The 26372-nt window shown below is 40.0% G+C and overlaps 1 protein-coding gene across 5 annotated transcripts in view; it reads left to right on the forward strand.

The window, feature by feature from the left end:
* Positions 1-26372, forward strand: part of LOC138751440 (glucocorticoid-induced transcript 1 protein-like) — a 296823-nt gene that overhangs the window by 186380 nt on the left and 84071 nt on the right. For 3 of the 5 annotated variants that reach the window (XM_069913709.1, XM_069913708.1, XM_069913711.1), the window contains one exon: positions 12098-12214. In XM_069913709.1, coding sequence (XP_069769810.1) covers positions 12098-12214 — 117 coding nt within the window. The remainder of the gene's footprint in view (positions 1-12097; positions 12215-26372) is intronic. The other 2 variants (XM_069913710.1, XM_069913712.1) reach the window with 1 other exon arrangement.

Below are 26372 nucleotides of genomic sequence, written 5' to 3' on the forward strand. Positions count from 1 at the left end.
GGAGCAAAAGTTTAGAAGTAACATGAGAGGAAGCTCTCATAGTGTGGTGGCTGAGTGGAATGACTTTCTGGAAGAGGTGATTGCAGCAGGGTCAATTTTATCATTTAAGAGAAGATTGGATAAGTGCATGGATGTGAGGGGGTTGGAGAGTTATGGACAGGGAGCAAGTAGTTGGGACTAGAGGAAATCACTTAAATCGGTGCAGACTAGAGGGGCTGAAATGGCCTGTTTCCGTACTGTAATTGTTATATAGATATATGGTTGTTAACTTGGCCAGCAACATCACACGCACCAGACTTCACACCATTGAGGACATTTACAAGAGGCGGTGTCTTAAAAAAGCAGCCTCTATCCTCAAAGACTTTCACTCTGCTACCATTGGGGGGGGAAAAAGGTACAGGAGCCTAAAGGCAAGCACTCAGTGGCACAAGGACAGCTTCTTCCCCACTCCCATCAGACTCCTGAATAATCAATGAACCAAAGATGCTGCCTTACTTTTTTGTTCACTTTTTAAAATTATTTATTGTTGTAAAGTGGTGTATATAAATGTTTGCAGTATGACGCAGTCTCAGAACACCTAATTTCTTATCTTGTTCATAACAATAAATCTGATTCTAGTTCTGATAAAGGAACCCTGGTGAACAAGTTATATGGAGGCACTGTTCAGAAAGGGAAAGGAGGCATTTATCAGGTACAGACAGGTTCGAGGGGAATCCCTTGAGCAGTATGTAGGAGCATTGTGAAAAGAGAAATAAGGAGGGCTAAAAGAGGTTTTGAGGCTAAGAGAGATTACGCTGAGTGATCTGCTGGGCATTGGCTGGAAGCGATTGCTATCGTGGATGGTCCATCAACATAACGCAGCACACAACGAAAATATGAAGCAATCTTGAGTTGAAAATGACAGAAATGGCCAAGAAAACCAACTGCGTTACAGCAAGAAAATTTGATGTGCATGAGAAGTTAGTAAGAGATTGGAGAAAGTAAGAAGAGACTTTAAGAAAAATACAAGGCAATGTTCATTGAGAAAAGGAATCACTTGTTGTCCAAAGTTGGAATATTATGTTGCAGCATGGATATGTGAACAGAGGCAAGATTGCTACATAGTCACCCAAAATAAAATAAGAACATTTGCACGTCAGTGGACCAAGTCGCACTCAGACCTCAGTGATGATTTTGAGGCTGCTCCAATCATTTCGTGAACAGGAAAAATCTGGTATTACACCAAAAAAAAACAAACATTGCACAGAAACTTCCAAAAGATCTTGATCATAAAGTTGTAAGTTTCACCAATTTATTATACGGAACTGGCAGAAACATCAGTTTGTATTGGCAAATATCGGAAACGTGGACAAAACCCCCTTGAATTTTGACATGATAGGCAATAGAACAATGGAATGGAAAGGTGTTAAAACTGTGCAAACCAGAAGTACAGTCCACCGAAGGACCAGGTTTACTGTGATATTATTGTGCATGGCTGATGGGACAAAGTTTAGATCCATCGTAATATTCAAACATAAAATTAGATCAAAAATGAAATTCTCTGCAGATATTTGTATACATTTTCATGAAAAAGGATGGATGAATGAAAATGATGTAAAACTATGGATAAAGAATGTGTGGAACAGGCAGCCAAGTGGTTTATGCAAAGAACTGAGTTTGTGGTTTGGGATATGTTTCATAGCCACTTAACTGAGATCACTAAAAGTAGATTAGCACTACATAATACTTGCATGGCGGTTATCCTAGGTGTTTGATGTCTCTATTGCAACCTCTCGATGTCTGCTAGAACAAGCCATTCAAAGACTATGTGTGTGAGGAATGGAATACATGGATGTTGAGTGCAGAAAAGTCTTTTACGAGAGGCAGGGCAATGCATGCTGCATCACTTGATATGCTGTGTAACTATGCTCGTGAATGGGACAAAGTTAAAGTAGAAACTGGGATTAAAATCGTTTAAAAAGTGCAGTATCTCTTGTGCAATTGATGGCACGGAAAATAATTTATTGTGGGACACTGACGACAAAGCTGAAACTGCCTCATCAGATACAGACTGGGACCCACATGATGACAGTGAGAGTGTGGATGTGCTTGTTGCCATCTTTGCTTCAGACAATGATATCAAGAGTGATTTTGAAGGAATCTAAATGTGTTGTGTTTTCAGACAATGATAGCGATTTTGAAGGGTGGTAATTGTGTTGCTGTTTTCAATAAAAATCTCAATGAAAATCTGTCATAGTCAAGTTTTTTTTGGTTTTTCAAGGGTCGACTTATACCACGGATCAGTGGGAGATTGGATTTTGAGCTGAATTTAAGGTCTCAAAAATACATTCAACCCTTTTTTTTAAAGAGTTCTTTAGGGTTTCCTGACTCAACTTATATTCCGACATATATTAAATTTATTAAGAACAAAAGGACCATGAGGAAATGAATAGATTCCCTTAAGGGTTTGGATGTGTGTCTATGTATAGGGCTAGGAGATGGGAAGATCTTGAATATTTTGCAAATGTGTTTACTGTGGAATAGGATAAGCAGGAGTGGAAGTGAAGGAGGTTTCAGAGGGCTGAAGGATGATAAATGTTTTGTCATTATTTAAAAAGGGTTGGAAGGATAATCTGGCTAAATATGGACCTGTTTGTCGGATGTCAGTGGTAGAGAAACTGCTGGAGAAGATTCTGAGAGAATGAATCTATCGACATTGGATGGCCATAAGGAAATGAAGGAGAGCCAGGGTGGATTTATACCTGGAGAATCATATCTGATGTAGGAGAGTATTTTTTTGAAGAGGAAAGAGCAAGGCAATTGATGTTGTCTATATGGATTTTAGTAGGGCTTTTGATAAGGTCCTATATGGTGGGGTAATCAATCAGTGCATTGAATACAAGTTTTGGGATATCATATTCAAGTTATATAAGAAGCTACCTTGGAATATTGTTTGCAGCTTTGGTTGCCTAGCTATAGGAAGGATATTATAAAGTACGGAAGAGGTTCATGAAGTTGTTGCCAGGATTAGGGAAGCTGAGTTATCACAAGAGACTGGAAAGACGGGGCCTGTTTTGCTTGGAGCGTAGTAGATTGAGAGGGGATCTTAGTGAAGATTTTATAATCACGAAGGGCACAGATAAGGTGAATAGTGACAGTTTCCAAGAGTAGGAGAATCCAAGAGGAGGGCATAACTATAAGGTGAGAGAAGGTAGTTTTTAATTTGGAGGATGAAGGGCATATGAGCTGCCAGTCGTAGTGGTGGAGGCAGGTATGTTAGCTTCTTTGAGAAACATTTGGATAATTATATAGGATGGAGAGGCTTGGAGCGTAGGCCTAATATGGGCAAGTGGGACGAAAGCAGGCATGGACAAGGTGAGCCTGTTTCTGTACTGAAAGGCTATGACTCATCAATATGGATGCTCAGAAATCCAGGATTTCCCTACTCCCTTCTCTATCGACTTACACCCAGGCAAGTTAATCCATTCTTAGTTGTGCAATTTTTTAAAAAGTGCAGGGTTTAATGATATAGGAAGTAAAGAGAGCGGGATATTGTGTTACAAAGATGAAGTGCACGGTATGGAGATAAGTACAGTTAAAGAGCAGAAACCAAATGTGAGATACATGTAAAAGTTTGATAATTGCAGGGAAGAAATATCCTTCAATCTGGCAGTGTGTGGTTTCAAACTCTTCTGTACAGAAGGGGAGAGGAGAGAGAGTGATCGGGGTAAGATTGGACCTTTAATATATTTGGCAGCTGTCTCAAGACGATGGGAGGTATCAATGGAGGCAGTGGAAAGGAGATTGGTTTGCGTAATTGCCTGAGCTGTGCTCACAACTCTGTCCTTACTTCGTAGTGGTTAAGGGAATGTACAGGCAAGAAACACAATTCACAAACACTCTTGGCTCTTGCTGGGCAACAGCACGAGGGTGTAGCTCGGGTAAACATGATGTCAAGATCTCCTGTCACATGACCTTTATCCTGTCAATTCAGACATCAAGCAATTAACAGTTTATGAAAATAGTTTTCGATTCCCCGAATGCTGTTGAATTCTGGGTTGAACAAAGGATGTTATGCTTTATCTAACTGTGTTGCCTCAACTCTTCCACCAGTACAATCCCTCCCCCCCTCCCCGCCCTCCCAGCCCACTATTGTATCCCACCAAAATGCATTTTTAATTTCTTTGTGGTGGTTCTAAAATGGCATCTGCTGAAAGATATCTCATTAAAATTTGATTAAATCGAAACAACTCAGAGTGTCCATTGGGAAATGGATGCTAGTTTTGAATTGTGGTGAGTAAATTAGTTGGATTATATTTGGCTCATGGTGTCTTTTATAGATAATCTTTCCTCCCCCTTTGTGCTTGCTATGCAGCACTTATTTTGCATTAAATATTGTTAAGATTTTGTATACTTACAGACTAGGTACAATAATTGTATCAGGTCTCTTGAAAATTGGCCTAAATATGGTACGTGAGTTGCTTTTTTCTGTTCTCATTCAAATGTTTATGATCTAGTGTAGTCTTATTATGACAAAGCATTAGGATTTTTACTTTAAAAATCAATTTGTGATTTTTTTTTAATAATTGCGATGTGTGGAAATAAGTGTAAAACAGAACAATCACTTCTCTGAAAGTGTGGCCAGAGGATTGATGTACCAGCCTATATTGCTGCACCTGAGACTAAATTCAGGCAAGCTTGACCCTCCAGCCAAGGAATGGTGCATTATTTGATATAAAGGTCAGGATGAGTGAAAAGTTGAGGCTTAAGCATATGGTGCTATTTTTTTTTTTTGCAATCCCATCCCTCACTGTTAAATCAAATTTCTCACATGCTTGTTGGCTTTTTTTTGAAATATTGAAATATTTTTGAAATATTTGAAATATTCAAGCCTGCATTCATGCAACCCAACTCTGCCTGTTTTCCTACTGTTTAGACTGCCAGCACAATCGTTTTTGTTTTGCAGTGGGTTCATAAATTGTTCCCAGTGGGACCAAATTTATTGTATTGTAACTAAGAGCAGGTTGAGATAAATAGCTCCCTCTGCTGTAAACTAATGTGATTCTGATGACTGAATACACAATAAAATGGGATCCAAGCCTGAAGCATTGTCGGATGAGAGATCTGAGCTTGCAGTGGTTACTGATCTCTAACTCAGCCCTTGAAATGGAGATAGAAAAGTCGAGAGAAGCAAGGGAGTCAGAGGTAAGCCATGTGAAAGAGAGAACAGGGTAGAAACTGGCAGCAAATGAGAGGAGACAACTGGTGAACATAAAGCGATTACAACTCCCCCTCCTTCACCATGATACTGGAGAAGGACAGGAATAGACAATTTGGGAAAACATTTAATTGGGACAGGAGAATATATGGTGCTATCAGGCTAGAGCTTGGAAGCATTAATTGGGAGCTGATGTACTCAGGGGAATGTATAGCAGAAATATGGTAAATGTTCAGGGAACATTTGCATGGCACTCTGCACCAGTATATCTATTGTTCGGGGAAAGGATTTCAAGATGAAAGAACTATGGTGTACAAGAGATGTAGAAAATCAAATTAAGAAAAGAAAAGCTTATGAGAGATGTAAGTAGATAGGAACTGTTAGAGCCCTGGAGGATTACAAGACTGCCAGGAAAGAGCTTAAGGATTTAGGAGAGCTAGAAACCATGGCAAACAGGAATAAGGAAATCCCCAAGGCAATCCATGAGAATGTGAAAAGAAAAGAGACTGAATCATTTAGGGTAGGACCAATCAGGGATGATGACAGAAAAATATTCATGGAATTCAATTGAGATAGCAGAGGTCCTTAATCAATAATTTGCTTCAGTATTCTCCAGAAAATAGGACCTTGGCAATTGTGAGGATGACATAAATGGACTGAAATGTTGGAGCATATTGACATTACCAAAGAAGATATGTTGGAACTTTTAAAAAAGCACAAAGTTTGATAAGTCACCAGGACCAGACAAGATTTACCTAAGGCTACTATGGGAAGCAGGGTGGAGATCTGAGCCACTGGTGATGATCTTCACATTGGCTTGAGGGTCAATTAGGGTAGGGCAGTGGATGTAGTGTATATAGATTTCAGTAAGGCATCTGATAAGGTTTTCCATGCAAGCCTTATTCTGAAAGTGGATGCAATCATATAGTTTGAGGAGATTTGGTCTGATACAGGTGTATCATGGAGAGCATTTTGACTGGTTACACCATTGATATGGAGGTCCCAATACACAGGATAGAAACAGGCCACAGAGAATTGTAAACTCAGCCTGCGCCATCATGGGCATCAGTTTTCACCCCATTAAGAACACCTACAAGAGGTGGTGTCTCAAGAAAGCAGCTCTAAACAAGGACCCTCACCACCCAGACCATGCCCTTTTCCTATTACCTTCATCATGAAGGAGCTACAGGAGCCTGAAGATGCACACTCAAAGTTACAAAAACAGCTTCTTCCCCTCTACCTCACTTTTGCCTTTTTTTTCCACATTATTTGATTTTTTAAATTAATCTTGTATTTATGAAATTGTAATTTACATCAATTTTGCACCTTGTTCTGCGCTATACTGCTGCCACAAAACAACAAATTTAATGATACATGTTTATGACAATAAACCTGATTCTAAAAGTAAGATGCATTGTGGAGATAGAATTTCTTTTGCCATAGAAGATAGAGGATGTTTGTAGATGGTACATACTCTGCATGGGAGGTCAGTGACCCGTGGTATTCCACAAGGATCTGTTCTGAGATCCCACTTCTTTGTGATTTTCATAAATGACCTGGATGAGGAAATGTAGTGGCAGGTTAGTAAGTTTGCAGAAAACATGAAAGTTGATAGAATAGTGGAATGTCTGGAGGATTGCCAAAGGTTGCAGCAGGACTTTGATGGGCTGAGAAGTGGAGGTGAAGTTTTACTAGCAAAGTGTGAAGTGTGAATTTGGTAGGTAAAATTTGAAGGCAGAATACAATATTTAATAGGAGGACTCTGAGCAGTGTAGAAGAAATGAGAGATCTTGGGGTCATGGTCCAGAGAGTATTCAAAACTGCTGCACAGGTTTATAGTGTTGATAGTGGTGTGTTCACCTTCATTGACTGTGGGATCGAGTTCTGACCTTAGTTGGACCCCACTTGGAATATTGTGTTCAGTGCCAATCAGATCACTGCAGGAAGGATGTGGATGATATAGAGAGGGTGCAGAGCAGATAAACAAGGATGCTGTCTGGATTGGAGAGTATCCCTTTTGAGGATTGGTTGAGGTTATGAGAGATGCTTGATCTTTATGCCTTGGAATGGCAGAAGATGAGGGGTGACCTGATAAAAGATGTATAAGATGATGAGAGACCTTGATCATGTGGATAACCAGAGGCTTTTCCTTAGGGCTGAAATGGCTAACATGAGGGGTGCTTGGGAATAAGTACAGGGGAGATGTAAGGCAAGTTTTTCCACACAGAGAGTGGTAGATACATGGAATGTGCTGTCAGCAACATTGTTGGAGGCAGGTACAATAGGATCTTTTCTGAGACTATGAGATAGTTACATGGAATTGAGTAAAATGGAGGCTTCTGCACTGGGGAAATTTGAGGCATTTGTTAGAATAGGTTGTTAGGTTAGCAAAAAAATATTACAGTGCCAGCGATTAGGACCAGGGTTCGAATCCCATGCTGTCTGTTCTCCCTGTGTCTGTGTGGGTTTTCCCTGGGGGCTCCAGTTTCCTCCCACTGTTCGAAACATACTGGGGGTGTAGGTTGAGTAAGTATTCCGTGTTTCATCAGAATATTCACTCAATAAAAAATCATTATTTTGTTTTCAGAACTGAGTATGAGAGATCAGGCAAGACTTGAGGGTTAACCAACAAACATTAATCGATAAATATCTTTGCTGTAAACTCGTGTCACTGGGGATCCTCTGGATAGCATAGTCAGACATGACACTACCTGATCTAGGATACAATGATAGGAATGTTTCAGTCTTTACTGTCTGTGATCAATACAAATTTCTTCATAAGTTGTTTAAGGCATGGAATATTACTGCACAGTACAGGCTCGTCAGCTCATGATGTTGCGCCAACCTATATAAACCTTCTCAACAATTCTCAACCTCTGAATTCCCCCCGGAGGAAAACACACCCTGCATAGCTGCAGCTGGAGGTAATGAGGCTAAACCCACACAAAGCAGCAGGACCAGATAACATAACTTGTCAGGTGCATATGGACTGTGCTTACTATCTGACTGAGATACCTTCAATATCTCATTCAAGCAGTCCATTGTCCCTGCAGGATTCAAGCCAACCACTATCATCCCAGTGCCTAAGAGAGCAATGGTAGCTGGACTAAATAACTGCCATCCAGTGGTATTGACCTCCACAATCGTGAAATGCTTTGAGCGACTGGTAATGGCATCAAAGCACAGCTACCAGCGACAATGGATCCATTCCAGTTTGCCTATCGGCCAAACCGATCCACAAAAGATGCAATTGTCTTGAACCTTCACTCCATCCTGATCCACCTAGAGAATGATGCCTTGTACACAGGATATTTTTCATTGACTGGCAATTGTCCAGTCACTAGAGAATAAAATTGATGATCTGAGAGTGGGGCTCTTTATCAGTGGCAAGTGAGGCAAATCTCATTTGCTTGTTGCTCCGAGACCTAGCTCACAGAGAACACATCAGACTCTGCTATCTGACTAGAAGGTTTCATCATTCACAGACTAGATTGGAACTCAGATTCTAGCAAAGAGAGAGGGGACAGTGTATGCTTTTCCCTTAATACTGGCTAGTGCATGGACATTGGGGTTGTGTCGACCTTCTGCTCTTCTGCCTTAGAGCAAATCATGATTAAATGCTGACCCTTTTCTCTACCTCAAGAATTCTCATCAGCAATTCTTAGGGGAGTTTATATCCCTCCTGATGCCGATTGCAAATGAGCACTTGCGTGGCTGCATGATGTGGTCAGTAAACAAGAGGCGGCCCAGCCCAACACACTACAAATCTTGGTGGGTGATTTTAACCAGGCCTGTGTTAAGAAAACCTTGCCGAACTACCACCAGCATGTAATCTGCTGTATGAGAAGTCTCAGTACACTCAATCACTGCAACACCAAGATAAGGAAAGCCTCCCGTTCTTTCTTGAGACCGCATCTGGCTCCTTCTGCCTTCATACATAGAGAGCCTAAAAAGAGAGACTCTAGAGATCAGGACAACTAGAAGATCTGAAGAACAGTTACAGGACTTGTAGTGGATTGGGTAGTGTTCAAGGACCCAGTTGCTGATCTGAATGATTAGACCAGTGTTGTCACAGACTTAATCAAAATAGCTGTGGATGGAGGTGTCCTCACCAAATCATTTAGGGTTTTCCCCAACCAGAAGCCCTGGATGAACAATGAAATCTGGAAATAGCTCACAGACATTTAAGTCTGGAGATTCGGATTGCTACAGAAAGAGCAGGTATGACCATCTCATGGGTGAAGTGGAGTTTCTGGGTGAAAATGGAATCAACGAAGGATACCTGACAGCTGTGGCAGGGGCTAAATAACATAACCTGCTACAAATCCAAGAATAAGGAAGGATTACCACTCCACACCCCCAAGACCCCAGATGATCCTCTCCTATCTGTATCCAAGGATCATTTGCAGGCTGCCTTCAGGAGAGTGAATCCAAGGGAAGCATCTGGTCCATACGGAGTACCCAGCTGTGCATTAAAAATCTGTGCTGCCCAACCTACCGATGAATTCACAAATAACTTCAACATTTCATTCTGGTACTGCATGATATCTACCTGTTTCAAAATCCTTTTACACTTACATCCCACTAAATTGGCTGTTTAGTGTCCCGGGATAGAAATGGCATTTTTGCTATTCACACTTGATCACTCTTAATTGGGACACTCCACATGTTCACACTTACAAGAAGCCATCCCCAGGGTTAGGACTGTTCTACCTTCTCCTGGTGATGTCATAGTGCATCAAGTATTGGTGGACCTGCCTGAATCCTGATCAATGTATTATGATCTTATATTTAAACAAAATTATTCATGCCTAAATATAACATAATTAATCTTTACGTGCAGCCCAGTATGAGCTCTCGCAGAATTCTGTGCAGCAGAGAAAGGGCCGTATGCACAGCTGCATGCACGGAGCATTCATTGGAGGGGTTTCTCTGCTGCAAAGAATTCTGGGAGGGCAGATCTGCCATCACTTTTTCCCACGGTCTTTATAAATTGTGTGTGATAGCACTACCAACTTCCCCACACTGTGTATAAATTGTACGCTATTGCTATTTATTGCTAGCACTTTCCTTTCTCTCTCTCCCCCACTGCGACTTTCCCACAGCAAAGTTTATACCTTCATTTTAATCTTTTCTTCCTTCACATTCTTGCACTCACGCAAAAACTTGTAATTTCTGTCCTAGAATGCAATTGCCCATTCTACACTTGCCTGATTCCAATGCTTGGCATCTGCACCAGAGGTCGAGGCAGTCTACTCCCAGAGTGAGATGATGTCATCTCACGCTGGCGTTGAGAAGATTTTTATTTCACACTGGAGCCTTTTTAGGCCAATTGGCCGTTAATTCCTGGGACCACTTGCAAATGTGAAAGGGGCTTTGGTTTGTTTACATTTCTTTATTTGTTTACATGTATACGTTGTATACAGTTTTTTTTGCCCACAGGAAAAATAATCTCAGGTTTATATGTGATGACAATAAATCTGAAATCTGACTTCACCTTAGCATTCGACACAATCATACCTCAGAGGCTGGTGTATAAACTGTTCGCGCTGGGATTCAGTACTGCTCTCTGCAACTGGATCCTGGATTTCTTGATTGAAATACCATAGTCTGTCCAGGTTGGCAGCAAAACCTCAAGACCCATCACATTGAGCACTGGCGCATTTAGGACTGTGTGCTCAGCCCACTACTGTTCACGCTGCTCACTCACAACTGTATTGCCAGGCTCACCTCCAATGTCATCAAGTTTGCAGATGACACAATGGTAGCTGGTCTCATCAGCAACAATTATGAGTCAGCTGACAGAGAGGAGATTGAAAGGCTTATACAGTGGTGCAAGAGTAATGACCTGAATCTCAATGTGGACAAAACAAAGGAGATGATTGTGAACTTCAGAAAGACCAAGGACCACTCCCCACTAAATATCAATGGCTCTGTCATAGAGAAAGAGTAGTGGAGCACAAAGTCCCTTGGTGTCCATTTAAAGGACGACCTATCCTAGACTCACAATATCTTCTTACTGGTCAGGAAGGTGCAGTAGTGCCTACACATCCCAAGGAGGTTGGGGAGAACAAGACTTGAACCATACTTCACCTCTATTCAAACAATCCCTTCATAATTTGGGACTCTGAGTTATTGCAGAAGGAAATGCTTTACTCAGCTACCTAACAAGCCGACAATTCAGCTGTAAAATGAATTTGAAAATAACCTGGCTCCTGCTTATTGTGGAGGAACAGCAACTCACCTGCTGGGCTTCAAACTTTGCTGAAGGTCTTGCAGGAGGAATTATGCTAAGCATTTGGTGTGCAGTAAGCTAGGTGCACAACAGTTGAACATTCTGCAAATGTTAAGGTGTCCACTAATGGTATCAATTAAATCATTGGGATGTAGTACATGTAATAACTGTAGCCAGTGCTTAATGTAGGTTTGGTGTTGATGGTTGGGCAGATCCAGTGAGCTGCAGGGCCTTTTTCTGTGGTGTATCTCTATATGTCTAAACCATTGCTTTGCTGAACTCCCAAGTTCAAGTTTATTGTCACATGCACCAAGATCCTGTTGTTCACCTGAGTTCACTTGGTAAATGTCCATTAAAGGGAGGGTTCTGATCCATTCTGGACAAATGTGTTGATTGTGTTAATTTTTCAGTGGTTTGGTCTTGATACTATTAACATGCATCTGCTCATATCCAGCCGCTGGGGGCTATCTCCCAGATGATAGAGACCACTGGAATCATGAGACTATGATTTTGGTCTGTCTTATTGTTGGTAAAGAATGGAGAGACTTGATTGCCCACGCTGAATAGCAAGGCACCTGAATGCATGATTATCAGTATTTGTAATAACGTGGAGTGTTTTGTCAGAGATTCTTAATTCGTACTTTTTTTCCTTGTATTCATTACAGCAGATTGCTAAACTGAGGCAGCAGCTCCAGCGCAGTAAACAAAGCAGTCGGCACAATAAGGACAAGGAACGTCAGTCACCACTTCATGGCAATCATACTGCTGTCAACCAGTCTCAGGTAAGAAGCTATAAAGATTGCATGTGTACAAAAATTGTCAAAACTCTTCCCTTGCCTGTAAAATCACCTTGGGAAGGTATCTAAACACATAGTGTCTTTTGAGCATAGTAATTTGTTCAAGCATAGATGTGGTTTCTGAAATAAAATAAAAGCAAAAAATACTGAAAATGCCATAATATGGCCAAATTAAGCCATAACTTAATAAGCAGATGTTGCTTATTGTTGCCAATTATCTTGAAAGGTATTGGTAATTAACATGAATACATCTGACAACCTTCTTCACCAGATCTTTTCCTTTCAATTGCAATGCATTTGCATCAATTTTATTTTAGTTTGATTTTTATACTTTTAGAGTTTTATCTTACAATCCACACCTGTTTTTCCTGTGATTTGCCATGGTTGGTTCATGTCTGCTGATAGCTATGATGTAGATTATGCATTTTTAAAGATGAAGGCAACTTCTGGGGAAGAACTGAATGCATTAGTATCTTGGTCATACCTTGTGCTTTTCAAATTCACAGCCGCAATGCTCAGGGCTGGAAAAACCCCATACCTTTACCGTGGAAGAAAATGGACAAACTGCCATCAACCTTCTTACAACCTTGTAGGTTTGTTACAAGGCAAACTTGTGTCATAACAGCTATGATCAGCTGAGAACTGGCTACTTTCCTCAACTTTTTTGATGGATTGTCATCTGTGAAAAGAGAGAAATCTAATCTCTTGAGAAAGCATAATTAATAGAACCATTGGGGAAGGGGAACAGTCAACAAATGGCATAGTGAAAGAATTGAAGCACATGGGCTTGGTGAACAAGAGAGGCTGCAGATAGGGTAAAACTAGAGCAGCAAACAACATTTTGGAGGAACTTAGCAGGTCCAACAGCATCTAATGAAGGCAATGGATTGGCACAAAATGTTGACTGTCTTTTGCCTTCCATGGATGCTGCCTGAATTGCTGAGTTAGAACGTAGAACATACTATAGAAATCTAAAGCACAATACAGATGGGGTGGACAATACAGAGCCTTCGGTTCAGTGTTGTGCTGACCTAATAACCTATTCTAACAACTGCCTAGAATATCCCTACTGCACAATCCTCTGTTTTTCTCAGTTTCATGTACCTATCTCATAGTCTCTTAAAAGATTCTATTGTATCTGCCTCAACCACTCACTCTGTGTGAAAAAATTGCCTCTCAAGCCTCCCTGTTCTTACTCCCAAGCACTTTAAAATGTGCCCCCTCATGTTAGACATTTCAGCCCTTGGGGAAAAGCCTCTGGCCATCCACATGATCAATGCCTCTCATCCTCTATCAGGTATCAACCTATGTCACTCAATAAGACCACAGCCTTATATATTTCCTCTTCCAGATTGATAGGGTAAATAAGAAGGCTTATGGTGTGCTGGCCTTCATTAGTCAGGGGATTGCATTCAAAAGCCATGAGGTAATGTGGCAGCTCTTATTAAAACTCTGATGAGACTACACTTGTAATGTTGTGCTCCATTCTGAAGGCTTCATGACAGGAAAGGTGTGGAAGCTTTGGAGAAGGTGCACATGAGATTTACCAGCATCTTTCCCTGAATTGGAGAGCCTGTCTTTTAAAGCAAGATTAGCAGAACTTGGGTTTTTCTCTTTAGAGCAAAGAAGAAAGAGAGGCAACTTAATAGAGATCAACAAGATTATGTGGCATCGATGGGGTGGACAGCCTGCACCTTTTTTCTAAGAGCGACAAGCAAATATCAGAGCATCTATATTATATGTGAGGGGAGGAAATTTTAGGGGAGACATCAGGAGTAAGGTTCTTTACACAGAATAGTGGGTGCCTTGAATGCATTGCCAAGAGTGGTAGAGGAGGCAGGAACAACATGGACATTTAAAAGACTCTAAGGCACATGGATGCAAGAAAAATAGAGTGTTATGGGTACAGAGCCCTCCATAATATTTGGAACAAAGACCCTTTTTTTCCTTTATATGCTCCTGTGCTCTAAACTTTTAGATTTATAATCAAACAATTCACATGTGATAAAAGTGAACGTTCCAGATTTTATTCAAAGTTATTTGTATACATTTTTATTGGACCTGTGAAAATTGCAGCACATTTTATACATAGTCCCCTCATTTCAAGGCATTGTCATATTTGGAACATTGCATTGATAAGTGTATTAAAGTAGTCATGTTCCGTACTTGGTTACATATCCCTGCCGTGCAATGGCTGCTTGAAGTTTGTGATTTGTAGACATCACCAAGTGCTGAGTATCTTCTCTAGTGATGCTCTGCTGCAGACGTCTTCAGCTCCTGCTTGTTTCAGCTCCTGCTTGCTTCAGGGACTGGTCCCCTGAGATTTTTTCTTCTGCATATGAAAGGCATGTTCAGTTGGATTTAGATCGGGTGACTGACTTGGCCTTTCAAGAATATTCCAAGTTTTAGCTTTGAAAAACTCCTTTGTTGCATGAATAGTCATTCTGGGGGACCATTGATTTGCTGCAGGGTGAAGTGCCATCCAATGATTTGGGGGGCATTTGCTTGAACCTGAGCAAATAAGATGCTTCTATATACTTCAAGATTCAATTTGCTACTGCCAGTCAACAGTTACATCATCAATGAGGATAAGTGCACCAGCACCTGTGGCAGCCATACATGCCTAGGCCATAACACCCCCACCACCAAGTTTCATGGATGAGGTGATATGCTTTGGATCTTGGGCAGTTCCTTTGTGCCTCCACACTTTGATCTTGCATCACTCTGATTGATCTTGGTCTCATCTCTCCATGACCTTTTTCAAAATTCTGCAGGCTCTTTTAAATACTTCTTGGAAAACTCTAATCTGACCATCCTAGAACCATAGAAAACTACAGCACAGAAATAGTCTCTTTAGCCCTTCTATTCTTGCCAAAACATAATTCCGCTAGTCCCACTGACCTGCACCCATTCCATAACCCTCTAGTCTGCACCCATCCATGTATCTATCTAATTTGTGCCTGTATTTACCATGTCATATGGCAGCTCGTTTCACACTTCCACCACTCTCTGTGTGAAGAGGTTTCCCCTGAACCTTTCTTCTTTCACCCTAAAGCCATGTCAACTCATATATATCTCTCCTAATCTAAGTGGAGAGAGCCTACTTGCATTTCCTCTTATTATACCCCTCATAATTTTGTAAACGTCTATCAAATCTTCCCTCATTCTCTATGCTCCAAGGAATAAAGTCTTACCCTGTTTAATTTCACCCTGTTTAATCTTTCCATGCAACTTAAGTCATGAAGATCTGACAATATAGTAGTAAATCTTCTCTGCATTCTTTCAATCTTATTGATATCCTTTTTGTAATCTGGCAACCAGAACTATACACAATATCCCAAATTTGGCCTCATCAATATCTTATACAACCTCACCATAACATCCCAACTCCTATACTCAATTCTTTGATTTATGAAGGCCAAGATGCCAAAAGCTTTCTTTGCAACCTTGTCTGCCTGTGATGCCACTTCCAAGGAATTATGTTCAGTATCTGTATTCCCAGATCCTTTTGTTCCTCTACACTCCTCAGTGCCCTATCTTTTACTATGTTTTTCCTACCTTAGTTTGTCCTTCCAAAATGCAGCACCTCACATTTGTCTTCCATTTTCTGACCTATTTTCCAGTTGGTCCAGATTCTCTGCAAGCTTTGAAAGCCTTCCTCACTGTCCACAACACCTCCAATCTCAGTGACATCAGCAAACTTGCTGATCCAATTTTCCACATTATCATCCAGATCATTGTTATTGACAACGAGCAACAATGGTCCCAGTACCAATCTCTGAGGCACACCACTAATCATAGACCTCCAGTTGAAAAGCAAATATCCACTATTGCTCTTGTTCTTCTTCCATTCAGCCAATTTTGAATCCAGTTGACAACCTCTCCATGGGTACCCAGTGTCTGAACCTTGTGAATTAACCTCCCATGTGGGACTTTGGTCAAAAGTCTTACTAAATTCTATTCAGACAACATTGACAGCCTTTCCTTCATCTACTTTCTTGGTAACTTCCTCGAGAATATTTATAGAATTTTGTTGAAAATGACCGACCACACAGAAAGCTAAGCTGACGATCCTTAATCAGCCCTAAGCTGTCTAAGTACTTGTATATCCGATCTCTCAGAACACCCTCCAATAATTTACTAATAATGTCAGGCTCACTCGCCTGTAATTTTCTGGATAACTTTTGGAGCCTTTTGTATACAATGGAACTACATGAGAAACCTTCCAATCCTCCAGCACCTCACCCATGTCTAATGACATTTTAAATATTTCTGCTGGGTCCCTGTAATTTCTACACTAGTCTCCCTCAAGGTCTGAGGGAATATCATGTCAGGCCTGGGAGATTTATCTATCTTTATTCATTGTAAGGCAGCAAGCACCTCTTCTCTTTAATCTCCGTATGTTCCATGCCACTACTGCTTGTTTCCCTTCCTTCCTTCCTTGTACACTATGCCAGTTTCCTGAGTAAAAACCGATGCTCAAAAAAAAACTTTGAGATCTCCTCCATCTAATTAGTTGACCATAGTTGACCACTCTGATCTTCTAGGGGACCAATTTTGTCCCTTATTATCTTTATACTCTTAATATTCTTGTAGAAACACCGGGTTTATCTTCACATTATCTGCCAAAGCAACCTCATGTCTTCTTTTTGCCTTCACCATTTCCTTCTTTCCTTACATTTTCTACACTCTTCTAGTACCTCGTTTGCTCCTTATTGCTTATACATGCTATATACCTTTCTCTTCTTCTTAACCAGATTGCTAATATCCCTTGAAAATCAAGGTTTTCTATGCCTCGTAACTTTGCCTTTAATCCTGACAGGAACATACAAACTCTGCATTCTCAAAATTTCAACTTTGAAGGCCTTCCACTTACTGAACACATCCTTGCCAGAAAACAACTCATCCCTATCCACCCTTCCAAGATCCTTTTGCATTTCCACAAAATAGGACTTTCTCCAATTTAGAATTTCAGCTTGAGGACTAGACCTATTCTTATCCATAATTAACTTCAAGATAATGACATTATGGTCACTGGACCCAAAATGTTCTCCTACACATACTTCTGTCACCTGACCTATCTGGTTCCTTCATTGGAGATCCAGTATTGCATCATCTCTCATTAGTATCTCCATATATTGATTTAGAAAACTACTGAACACATTTGACAAACTCCAAGCCATCCAGCCGTTTTACATTATGGGAGTCCCAGCCAATATGTGCAAAGTTAAAATCTCACAACTTTCTGTTTCTTACATCAGTCTGCTATCTCTTTTCAAACCTGCTCCTCCAATTTGCTCTGACATTTAGGTGGTCTATAATACAACTCTATCAGTGTGGTCAAACCTTTACTGTTCTTCAGCTCCACCCATATGGCCTCTGTAGACAAGCCCTCTGGGCTGTTCTGCCTAAGCACAGCGGTGATATTTCCCCTGACTAACAATGCTACTCATCCTCCTTTCATCCCTCCCCCTCTATCATGTTTGAAACAATGGAAACTCAGAACATTGAGCTGCCAGTCCTGCCCCTCCTGCAACCAAGTCTCACTAATAGAAATAATGTTGTAATCCCATGTGCCAATCCATGCCCTAAGCTCGTATGCCTTTCCGATAATACTCCTTGCTTTGAAATAAATACACTTTAGAACATTTCTCTCATATGCAAACCTTTTCTGTCTATACATGCAGTCCTCACTATGCATTTCCAGCTCCAATTCCCTAACTTGCTTTGTCAGGAGCTGCAGCTGGATGCACCTTTTGCAGATGTAGTCATCAGGGACAGTTCTGCTGTCCCAGATTTCCTACATCCCGCAATCGGAACAATCCACTGCCTTAGCTGCCTCCACTTCCTTCCCTAAATTAAATTAAATGATTAATTAAAATATTAAGGAGTGCTAAAAAATAAAAAAAATGGAACTTCACTTCTCCGCTGCTCCCACCAGACCTCGCCTCATCGAGTTTAGCTCCATGCCACTGCTCCTGCTGGGCCTCCCCTTAACTCGCCAAAGCCTCACCACTGATGACCTGCTGAAGCCTCACCACTGCTGACTCGCCGAAGGTGGCCTTGCTGAAGCCTCACCACTGCTGATCCGCTGATGACGGCCTCACCTATACCTCGCAGCTCTCAACTCGCCAAAGCCTCAGTGGTTTGAATCTTGCAGTGAAGTCTTTGTATTTCTATTCATGAAGTCTTCAGCAGACAGTAGTCATTGACATATCCACACCTGCCTCCTGAAGAGTGTTTCTGATCTATCAGACATATGTTTGAGGATTTTTCTTCATTATGATGAAAATTCATCAGTCATCGGCAGTGAAGGTCTTCCTTGGTCTACCATTACTAAGCTCACCCGAACACTCTTTCTTCTTAATGATGTTCCAAACAGTTGACTTTGGTCATCCTAAGGTTGGGTGATCTCCCTTACTGATTGATTCTTGTTTTTCAGCCTCATAATGGCTTCTTTGACTTTCATTGGCACAACTCTTGTCCTCATGTTGAAAAATGGCAACTACAGACTCAAAGCTGTGAAGCAAGCCTAGCTCTCATACCTGCACCAATGAAGCAATTAAATATACCTGAGTAGCTACAAATACCTGTGAAGCCAAATGTTCCAAACATTATGATCCCTTGAAATAGGGGAACACTATGTAAAAAGTGCAGTAATTTCTACATGGTTAAACCAAGATGTACACAAATAATCTTTAATAAAATCTGAAATGTGCCTTTTAATCACATATGAATTGTTTGATTACAAATTTAAAACTGTGGAGCACAGGGACAAATGAAAGAAAAAAAAGTGTCTTTGTCCCAATCATTATGGAGGGCACTGTAGATAAAGTTTAGATTGTGGAGTTGAAGGGCCCCTGTAATGTTCTATGTATCCATCCTCTTATAGCATGCACATCCTTCCTGTAGTGACCTGACCAGAACTAAACAAAATATTCTAAATGGGATGTAACTAAAGGTTTTATAAAGCTGTAGCATTACCTCGCGAATCTTGAACTTGATGCCATGGTTAATAAGACCAATGCACCATGCACCATTCTAAAAACACTGTCAACCTGTGCAGCAGCTTTGCCTGTCCTATAGGCATGGACCCCAAGATCTTTCTGTTCGTCTGCACTAATCAGGGTGTTCCCATTAACATTGCCTTCAAATTTGACCTACCAAAATGAACCATTTCACACTTTTCAGTGTAAAATTCATCTGCCACTCCTTAGCCAGCTCTGCACCCTATCCATGTCTCTTTTTAACCTCTGACAACCCTCCAGACTATCCACAAGATCACCCACTTTCATGTCATAAGCAAACTTATTAACGCTCCCTTCTACTTGCTCATCCCGATCATTTATAAAAATAATGGAGGAGGAAGGGTCCCAGAATACATCGCTGTGGAACACCACTGGTCACGACCTCCATTCAGAATACAAACCATCTACACTTACCCTCTGGGTAATCCAATGCTGTATCCACAAAGCAAGGCCTCCTTGGATTCTATACCTCTTTACTTTCTGAATGAGCCTTGCATGGTAACCTATCAAATTGTTTACTGAAGTCCACATATACTACATCAATGTTCTTTGCTACAGCCTTGAGGAATTCTATCAGGCTCATGGGTCATGACCATCCCTGACAAAGGCATGCTGGCTCTTCCGAATCAGATTATGCCGCTCTAAATGCTTGTAAATCCTGTCTCTTAGGATCTTCTCCAATAGCTTTCCCACAACTGAAGTAAGACTGGACTATCTCTGTTCCCTTTCTTGAAGAGTGAAACAACATTTGCCACCCTCCAATCTTCCAGTAATTCTTCTGTCCTCATTGACAAAGAGAAGGTCATTGCCAGTGGGTCCGCAATCTCCTCCCTCAGTTCCCACAGTAGCCTTGCATAAATTTCATTGAGCTTTTCGAAAGTTCCAACACATCCTCTTATTATCAACATGCTCAAACATTTCAGACCACTTGAAGTTATCTAAACAATTGCCAAGGCTCTTTTCTCTGGTTAATATTGAAACAAAGTATTAATTAAGGGCCTCCACTACATCCTCCAAGTCTATGCACACGTTTCCGCTATCCCTCTGATGGATCCTGTCCTCGTATGCATTTTGTGTACTGCACATGGACCTGGAATTTCTCTCAAGAGTATTATCGGGCTATGTTTGCATATTAATCAGATTTAAATGATGGTTTGGGAAGCAAGTTTTGAAGGAACGTGCAAATAGGCTATGATTCACATGGTAGTACATTTTGTAGTTCAGTGAATCATACACATAAACAACTTAAGTCCTGGGTACTCAAGTTCTGGAATGAATTCAAGACCAGGATGTTATTACTACAATTAAATGGGAGTTACCAAGCTGATGAATTTTGCTCTGCAGAATATGGGCATGAACCATGTTATTGGCCACAAAAGCTTATGAGCACTGAAATGCTCCAAGTGCCAACTAGAAGTAGTTTTTCTATAAATTTAATGATTATAATTCTGTAGATGTCCATGTCAACATAATTCTCTGCTTTAGTGGTGATTAAATCAAATGGTGCTGGCAAATGTTTTAAACATTTGTCGCATTAAAGGTAACTGTTTTTTAGGTTAAAAAATGTTCAACCCCACAAATCAGGGTCTTGCTGAATGTTTGGTTATTTCAGAAAAAAATAATGGAAACCTCAATTATGCTTGATGAAGCATAATTGCCACTATAATATCTAATAAACTATGATCTGTTTGGTACACAATCACTTAAAAGTACACAATTCATGTTGAATGTTTAAATATTGCTGCTGAGAGCCAAGGACAATTTTTTTTTAAAGTTGAATTTCCTGGTTGCATTTAAGATGAAGCAATAGTTCACTTCTAACACGCATTGGCAATGTATGGATTAGCATTGTTATTTTCTGTATAATATACTTCATTGTCATTTCTGTGCACTTCTTTGTGACTATCTTTAAGATTAGTGGAAAAGGCTGTGTGGTTTGCTTGTGGAGATCCATGCTGTAACTTGAAAGAGGAAAAAGTTAAAAACACAGGGTTGTTTGTTAACTATGAGGCTTCACACATAGGGTTATTATGAGCACATTTCAGTCATGACCTGTGTAACTACTGATACCAAGATTAAGCCCTTGAATACCAAGGGGGAAAGAAATTTAATTAACCTTTAGATATTTTCAGGTTTGTGCTCCTAGACTAAGGCATTATTCGACACCATGTGTTGATTAAAAATTGACAAAGCCAGTGAGTGAGTGACAACAAGTTCGAGCACTCGCTTTTTGGTTCTCCTCAAGAAGACCAAGAACCAGACAAACATCTGTCCTTCTCTTTTCATACGTTAGTGGTTCAATATGACTTAAATGAAACCAGTACTAACAACAGCACAAAACAGCAACAAATGACTGCTTATGAGTAGCTGGCTGGTACGACAGGGAGATATCAGACTGCTGCAGTAATGGAATGTCTGCAATAAACTTTTGTAGGATTCCTTAACACAAGTCCTGACATGGACATGGTTGGAAAACGTAGCATGTTCTCATTGTTTGATACGGTCACTTGTAATTTTTTCTTTGCTCTAAACAGTAAATAATAAAAGAAAATTCAATTCATAGACTTTGTTTATGAGGTAATTCCATGACAGAGTAAACCTTGGAACTGCTTACAATTGCATATAGAAATTTGTCCCCAGCAAAACTAAGAAATCGGGCCCTTTGGGAGCAGCTATTCTTTTTGCTTAACATTGAAAAATCAGTTTAATCTCCCTGAATATTTTCACATAATGTGCATGTCTGGTCACCAGAATAGATCTGGCTATAGTTACACAGACATCTGCTGGAAGCTTTGGGAAATTAACCAAAATGTTGAGAGACAGCACATGATAGAATTTATTAACATTGTTAATTCAGTCCAACTTGCTGATGTGCAAATGGATGCCATCCCTAGTGAATTCTAAAGTAATAAAACCATTCCCATCCTCCACTCCACAAATGCCTTTCTTTATTTAAGTGTGGGCTAAGTTTTATGTTGATCAGCTATATACTGTCTCTGTATTTAAATCAAAATTTGAGAAAGTGAACTTCAAAATACCTGCAGATGGTGGAAATTGAAAACAAAATAAAAAATGCTGGATTGACAAAAGCTTTCCAACCTAAAATATTGATTGTTTCTTTTTACCACAGATGTGGCCTGATCCTCTGAGAATGTTCAGCATTTATCATTTTGTTAAAGATACCATAAAGTACTGCTTTATAAACAAATGAAAGAAACCCAGTGGTTTTGGAAAGATGCAAACTAGTTATAACCAGCTTACCCAGCTTCATCCATTATTATTCTCCCTGTACTTTTTCATTTAGTTCCAAATGTGCTCTTTCTATTAAAATTTTTTCCAAATAATTCACATTTCTTTTTGAAAGTATGTATGGCTCTCTGCTTTATCACACGTACTGCAAGTTTTAATACCTTCTGTCCTGTTTATATCCTACTCTTAAGTTTAAAAATCATGTTGAATTGTTACCCGGGTGTGACTAAAGCAGATTTTCGATCCTAGCTTTCTTTTGCGTCTGAGAGCAGTTGCAGACCCCATCTGCCCACTGAGGTTGATATGAAAGGTTCTGTGTGATTTTTCAAAAAGAAATGTAGTACTTGCATCCTAATCAATAATATTCTGCAAATAAATAACTAAAGCAGGTATTTATTCAGATCTTGCAGTACACAGTTGGTGGTAGGTCTTTCCTCTTTTATACTACTGATGCCGGTTTAGTTGTGATTCACTTGTGAAAGACCTGAGGAAACTCATTGCAAAAGCTGGAAAATTGTACCTTCAAGTTCTTATTCCTTTTCATTTTGTCAAACAATCAATCGTTCAGAATCTTAGACTTCTGACAAACTACCTCATAACCTTCTTAGTTGATCTCATAAAACCCCTAATCTTGAACTCTCTATATAATTGTGCCTCCATCTGAAGTATTTTGAACTTAGTGCAGAAAGATTCTTGTATCACAACATGAAGTAGCAAAAAACATCCCACTGTGACTTTTATTTTCACAAGACTGTACCTTTCATGAAATCCCAACTTCACTTTAAGTTAACTGAACAGAAATGAATAGCTGTGGTGAAATCCTTCCAAGATGTTAATCTTTAAAATTTCTCTGTGCCATTCAAAGATAATGGAATTAAATTCAGGAGCTTTTGTTCAAACTCGCAATCAATACAATTTAAACTCAATCAGTTGCATTCCACAAGTTACATTTCTGTTGCCCTCCTGCAACAAGAAATGTGCATGTCTTCAATAGCAGACAAATTTAAGATTAATTTCAAGACCAAAACCATTTAAATCTTTAATTGTCTAGCTATCATAGTTCTTTGTGGCCTGTGGCCTTCTAGGAGTACATAAGGCGAGAGGACCAGGAGTTTATATGCTTTTGAATTTTTTGTAGTTTTCAATCTTTTTCTGAATCGTCAATAGTTTTAATGAGCAAGATACCTTTCTTGAGTAAATATTTATATAAGTTTTAATTATTCAGAATTAAGTTTAAAGAAAATGCAAAAATTACGTGATGTAATTTATACAAATGAGTTTTTAAATTTGATAGTGAAATTTCATGAGATGGTTTTAAGGCAGGTTAACTGACTGTATCTACAAGCCTGGACATGCCTCAGCCAGCAATCTCCATCCAGTTGCAGGATTCCATGCTTCAATAACCAATAAAAGTTTGTTTCAGGTTACTGGAGGGTGGAAGCACAACCTATTGAGTAACTATTGCCATCCCAACAGATGAATGTTTGCTTCACAACAAACCTTTATTGGAGTAATCTATCATTCTATATTGTGTATGATGTAAGCTCTTGGAATTTAAAGGAGTAGAAAACAAAGCAATTTTGTTAAGAATCCATGTTTAATATTAAGGGGATCAGATGAATGGAGCAATGTTTTTGAATTTCCCTTGAGGGTAAAAGGAAGAAGTTATGGAAAGTTCACCAGAACAATGACTTGCATTTGAGGATCAGTGCTAAAGGCAAGGTATCTACCATATGCAGCAAAGCTGCCCGCAGTTCTTCAATTGATTCCAGAGCCTAGGTTTCCACTTTTCCTCCAATGGGACCTCAGATTTGTTGCGGCCGGAATGGTACTTCTGGCAAGCAGGTTGATAGAATGTGACAGTAAGGCAGGAAGCAAAAACTGGGAAATATAATTCACATTGAATTGTGGTTCAAATAACAAAATCTTCACAGGGCAAGAAACTCAACAGAAAAAGGGAAAAGGGAACTGTTGGCAGTTACTGTGAGAGTGCAGCATGTAATGCTGTGGGACTTCCCTTGTGCTGACGTCCAGGTTTGTGGGCATTTAGTCTTGCTCAGTAACACTGGCCAGCGGTGAACACCTGCTGTTGTTCCTACCATCAATTCCAAGCCACAGACAGACACAATATTAGCATTATCAAGGATGCTTATAAACTATTTTGTCTTCATTAGGAGACAAAGCAATATGAGAAGAACAGAGAGATTTACAAAATTATGGGAAGCTTTGAGCTGATAAGTTTTAGTAGCCTAACAGAAATATCCTGGAACAGACCAAAGATCTTGGTTAAAATCTAAAAGCAGAATTGATGGAAAGTTACTGAAGGTTATATCAACATGAATTGCTCCACCAGTTGTGGCTATTCAGAGTGATGTTTGAAAGAGAATCAAGTATGTTCAAAAGGAAGATTCTCAAGGACAAGTGTGAGGTGAGACTGTTCCTGGAGTACTGTGTGCAGTTTTTGCCTCCCTGCTTTAGGAAAGTTGGAAAGGGTGTGGAAAAGATTTGCAAGAATATTACTGGGATCAACAGGCATGAATTTTAAGATTAGGCTGGATAGGCAGGGACTTTTCTCCATGGATCTTTGGAGGTTTGATAGGGGATCTTGTATCAAAGGATCTCTAAGGACCAGTGCACTGAGGGAATTGTGGAAAAGGCTTACCAATGTTTCTATATTTAAGGAGGTTGCGGAGCTTTGGCATCCTCTATCAAACTCTACCCTACCGTGAGAAGTAAGCTGACAGGTTGCATCGTTGTTTGGTTTGGAATCTTGAATGTATCCAGAAGGATGCAGAAAGTAGCAGATATAGCTAAAGTCTATCATGAGCACTGAGCTCCCATCTATCAAAGACCTCTATTAGGCACTGCCTCAAGAAGGCAGAAATGTCACAAAGGACCCCCATTACCTTGTCCATGCTCTCTCCTTACTGCTTCCCTCAGGCAGAATGTACAGAAGTTAGAATCACCAGGTTCTGTTTTCATTAATCCAATTCTGTCTTTAATTTCTTTTGAGATCTGTGGCTAGATCACTTTTGCAATTTTTTGTGTTAAAGGGATATTGGTCACAAACTTTCCATTATTTTAATGTGGTTCATTTATTGCCATTGCTCTAAATGTGGTTTCCCAATCTATCATATCCAACAGATTCATCATTCTTTTGGAAGGCAGCACAGTCGGTACTGCTATTGCACAGCTCCAGTGTCCTGGGTGCCATCCTGACTGAGAGTGCTACTTGTGTGTTCATGTGTGACCAAAAACACGCTGGTCATCAGTTTTTCAGCTCTGTAAATTGTTTCTGATGTGGTGGGTGGCAAGAGAATTGGGGGTTGAGTTGATGGTTATGTGAGAAGAAAATAGATTGAAGGGAAATAATTGTGGGTTTGGAATTGGGAATGTTGAGAGCCAACATCAACTTGATGCAGTGAAGGACTGCTTTCTGTGTTATTATGAAATATAAATAAAATATAAAATATTATTTGTTACATCTAAATTTAAAACTTTGGTTTGTTAATAAATTAAATCACAATTTTTGCAATAGAAGCTTGTTATATGATCATTGTGTCATATGAAAGAAAGCCAGATCAAACATAGCCTTCCCCCCTCCATTGGTTTCTCACTGATCTATAAAACCGTTTCCTGTGCATACGAGTGCTTCCTCCACACAAGCACTTCTGATTTGGGTTTGTCAGTATTTTTGTGGATTAAACTCTCAGAAGTTTTGTATTATCCATGTATAAAGCAGTTCTACTTTCCTTATTGTGTGCTGCATTTCCCTTACTGTTTGAGGACACATGCACAACTCTCAGTACTTTTGTTTCTGAGCTTCATTTCAAGTAATTCTGCTTGATTTTCCAAGCTGAGTGCTT

The sequence above is a fragment of the Narcine bancroftii genome, chromosome 1 (genome assembly GCF_036971445.1).
Source record: "Narcine bancroftii isolate sNarBan1 chromosome 1, sNarBan1.hap1, whole genome shotgun sequence".
Taxonomy (NCBI): domain Eukaryota; kingdom Metazoa; phylum Chordata; class Chondrichthyes; order Torpediniformes; family Narcinidae; genus Narcine; species Narcine bancroftii.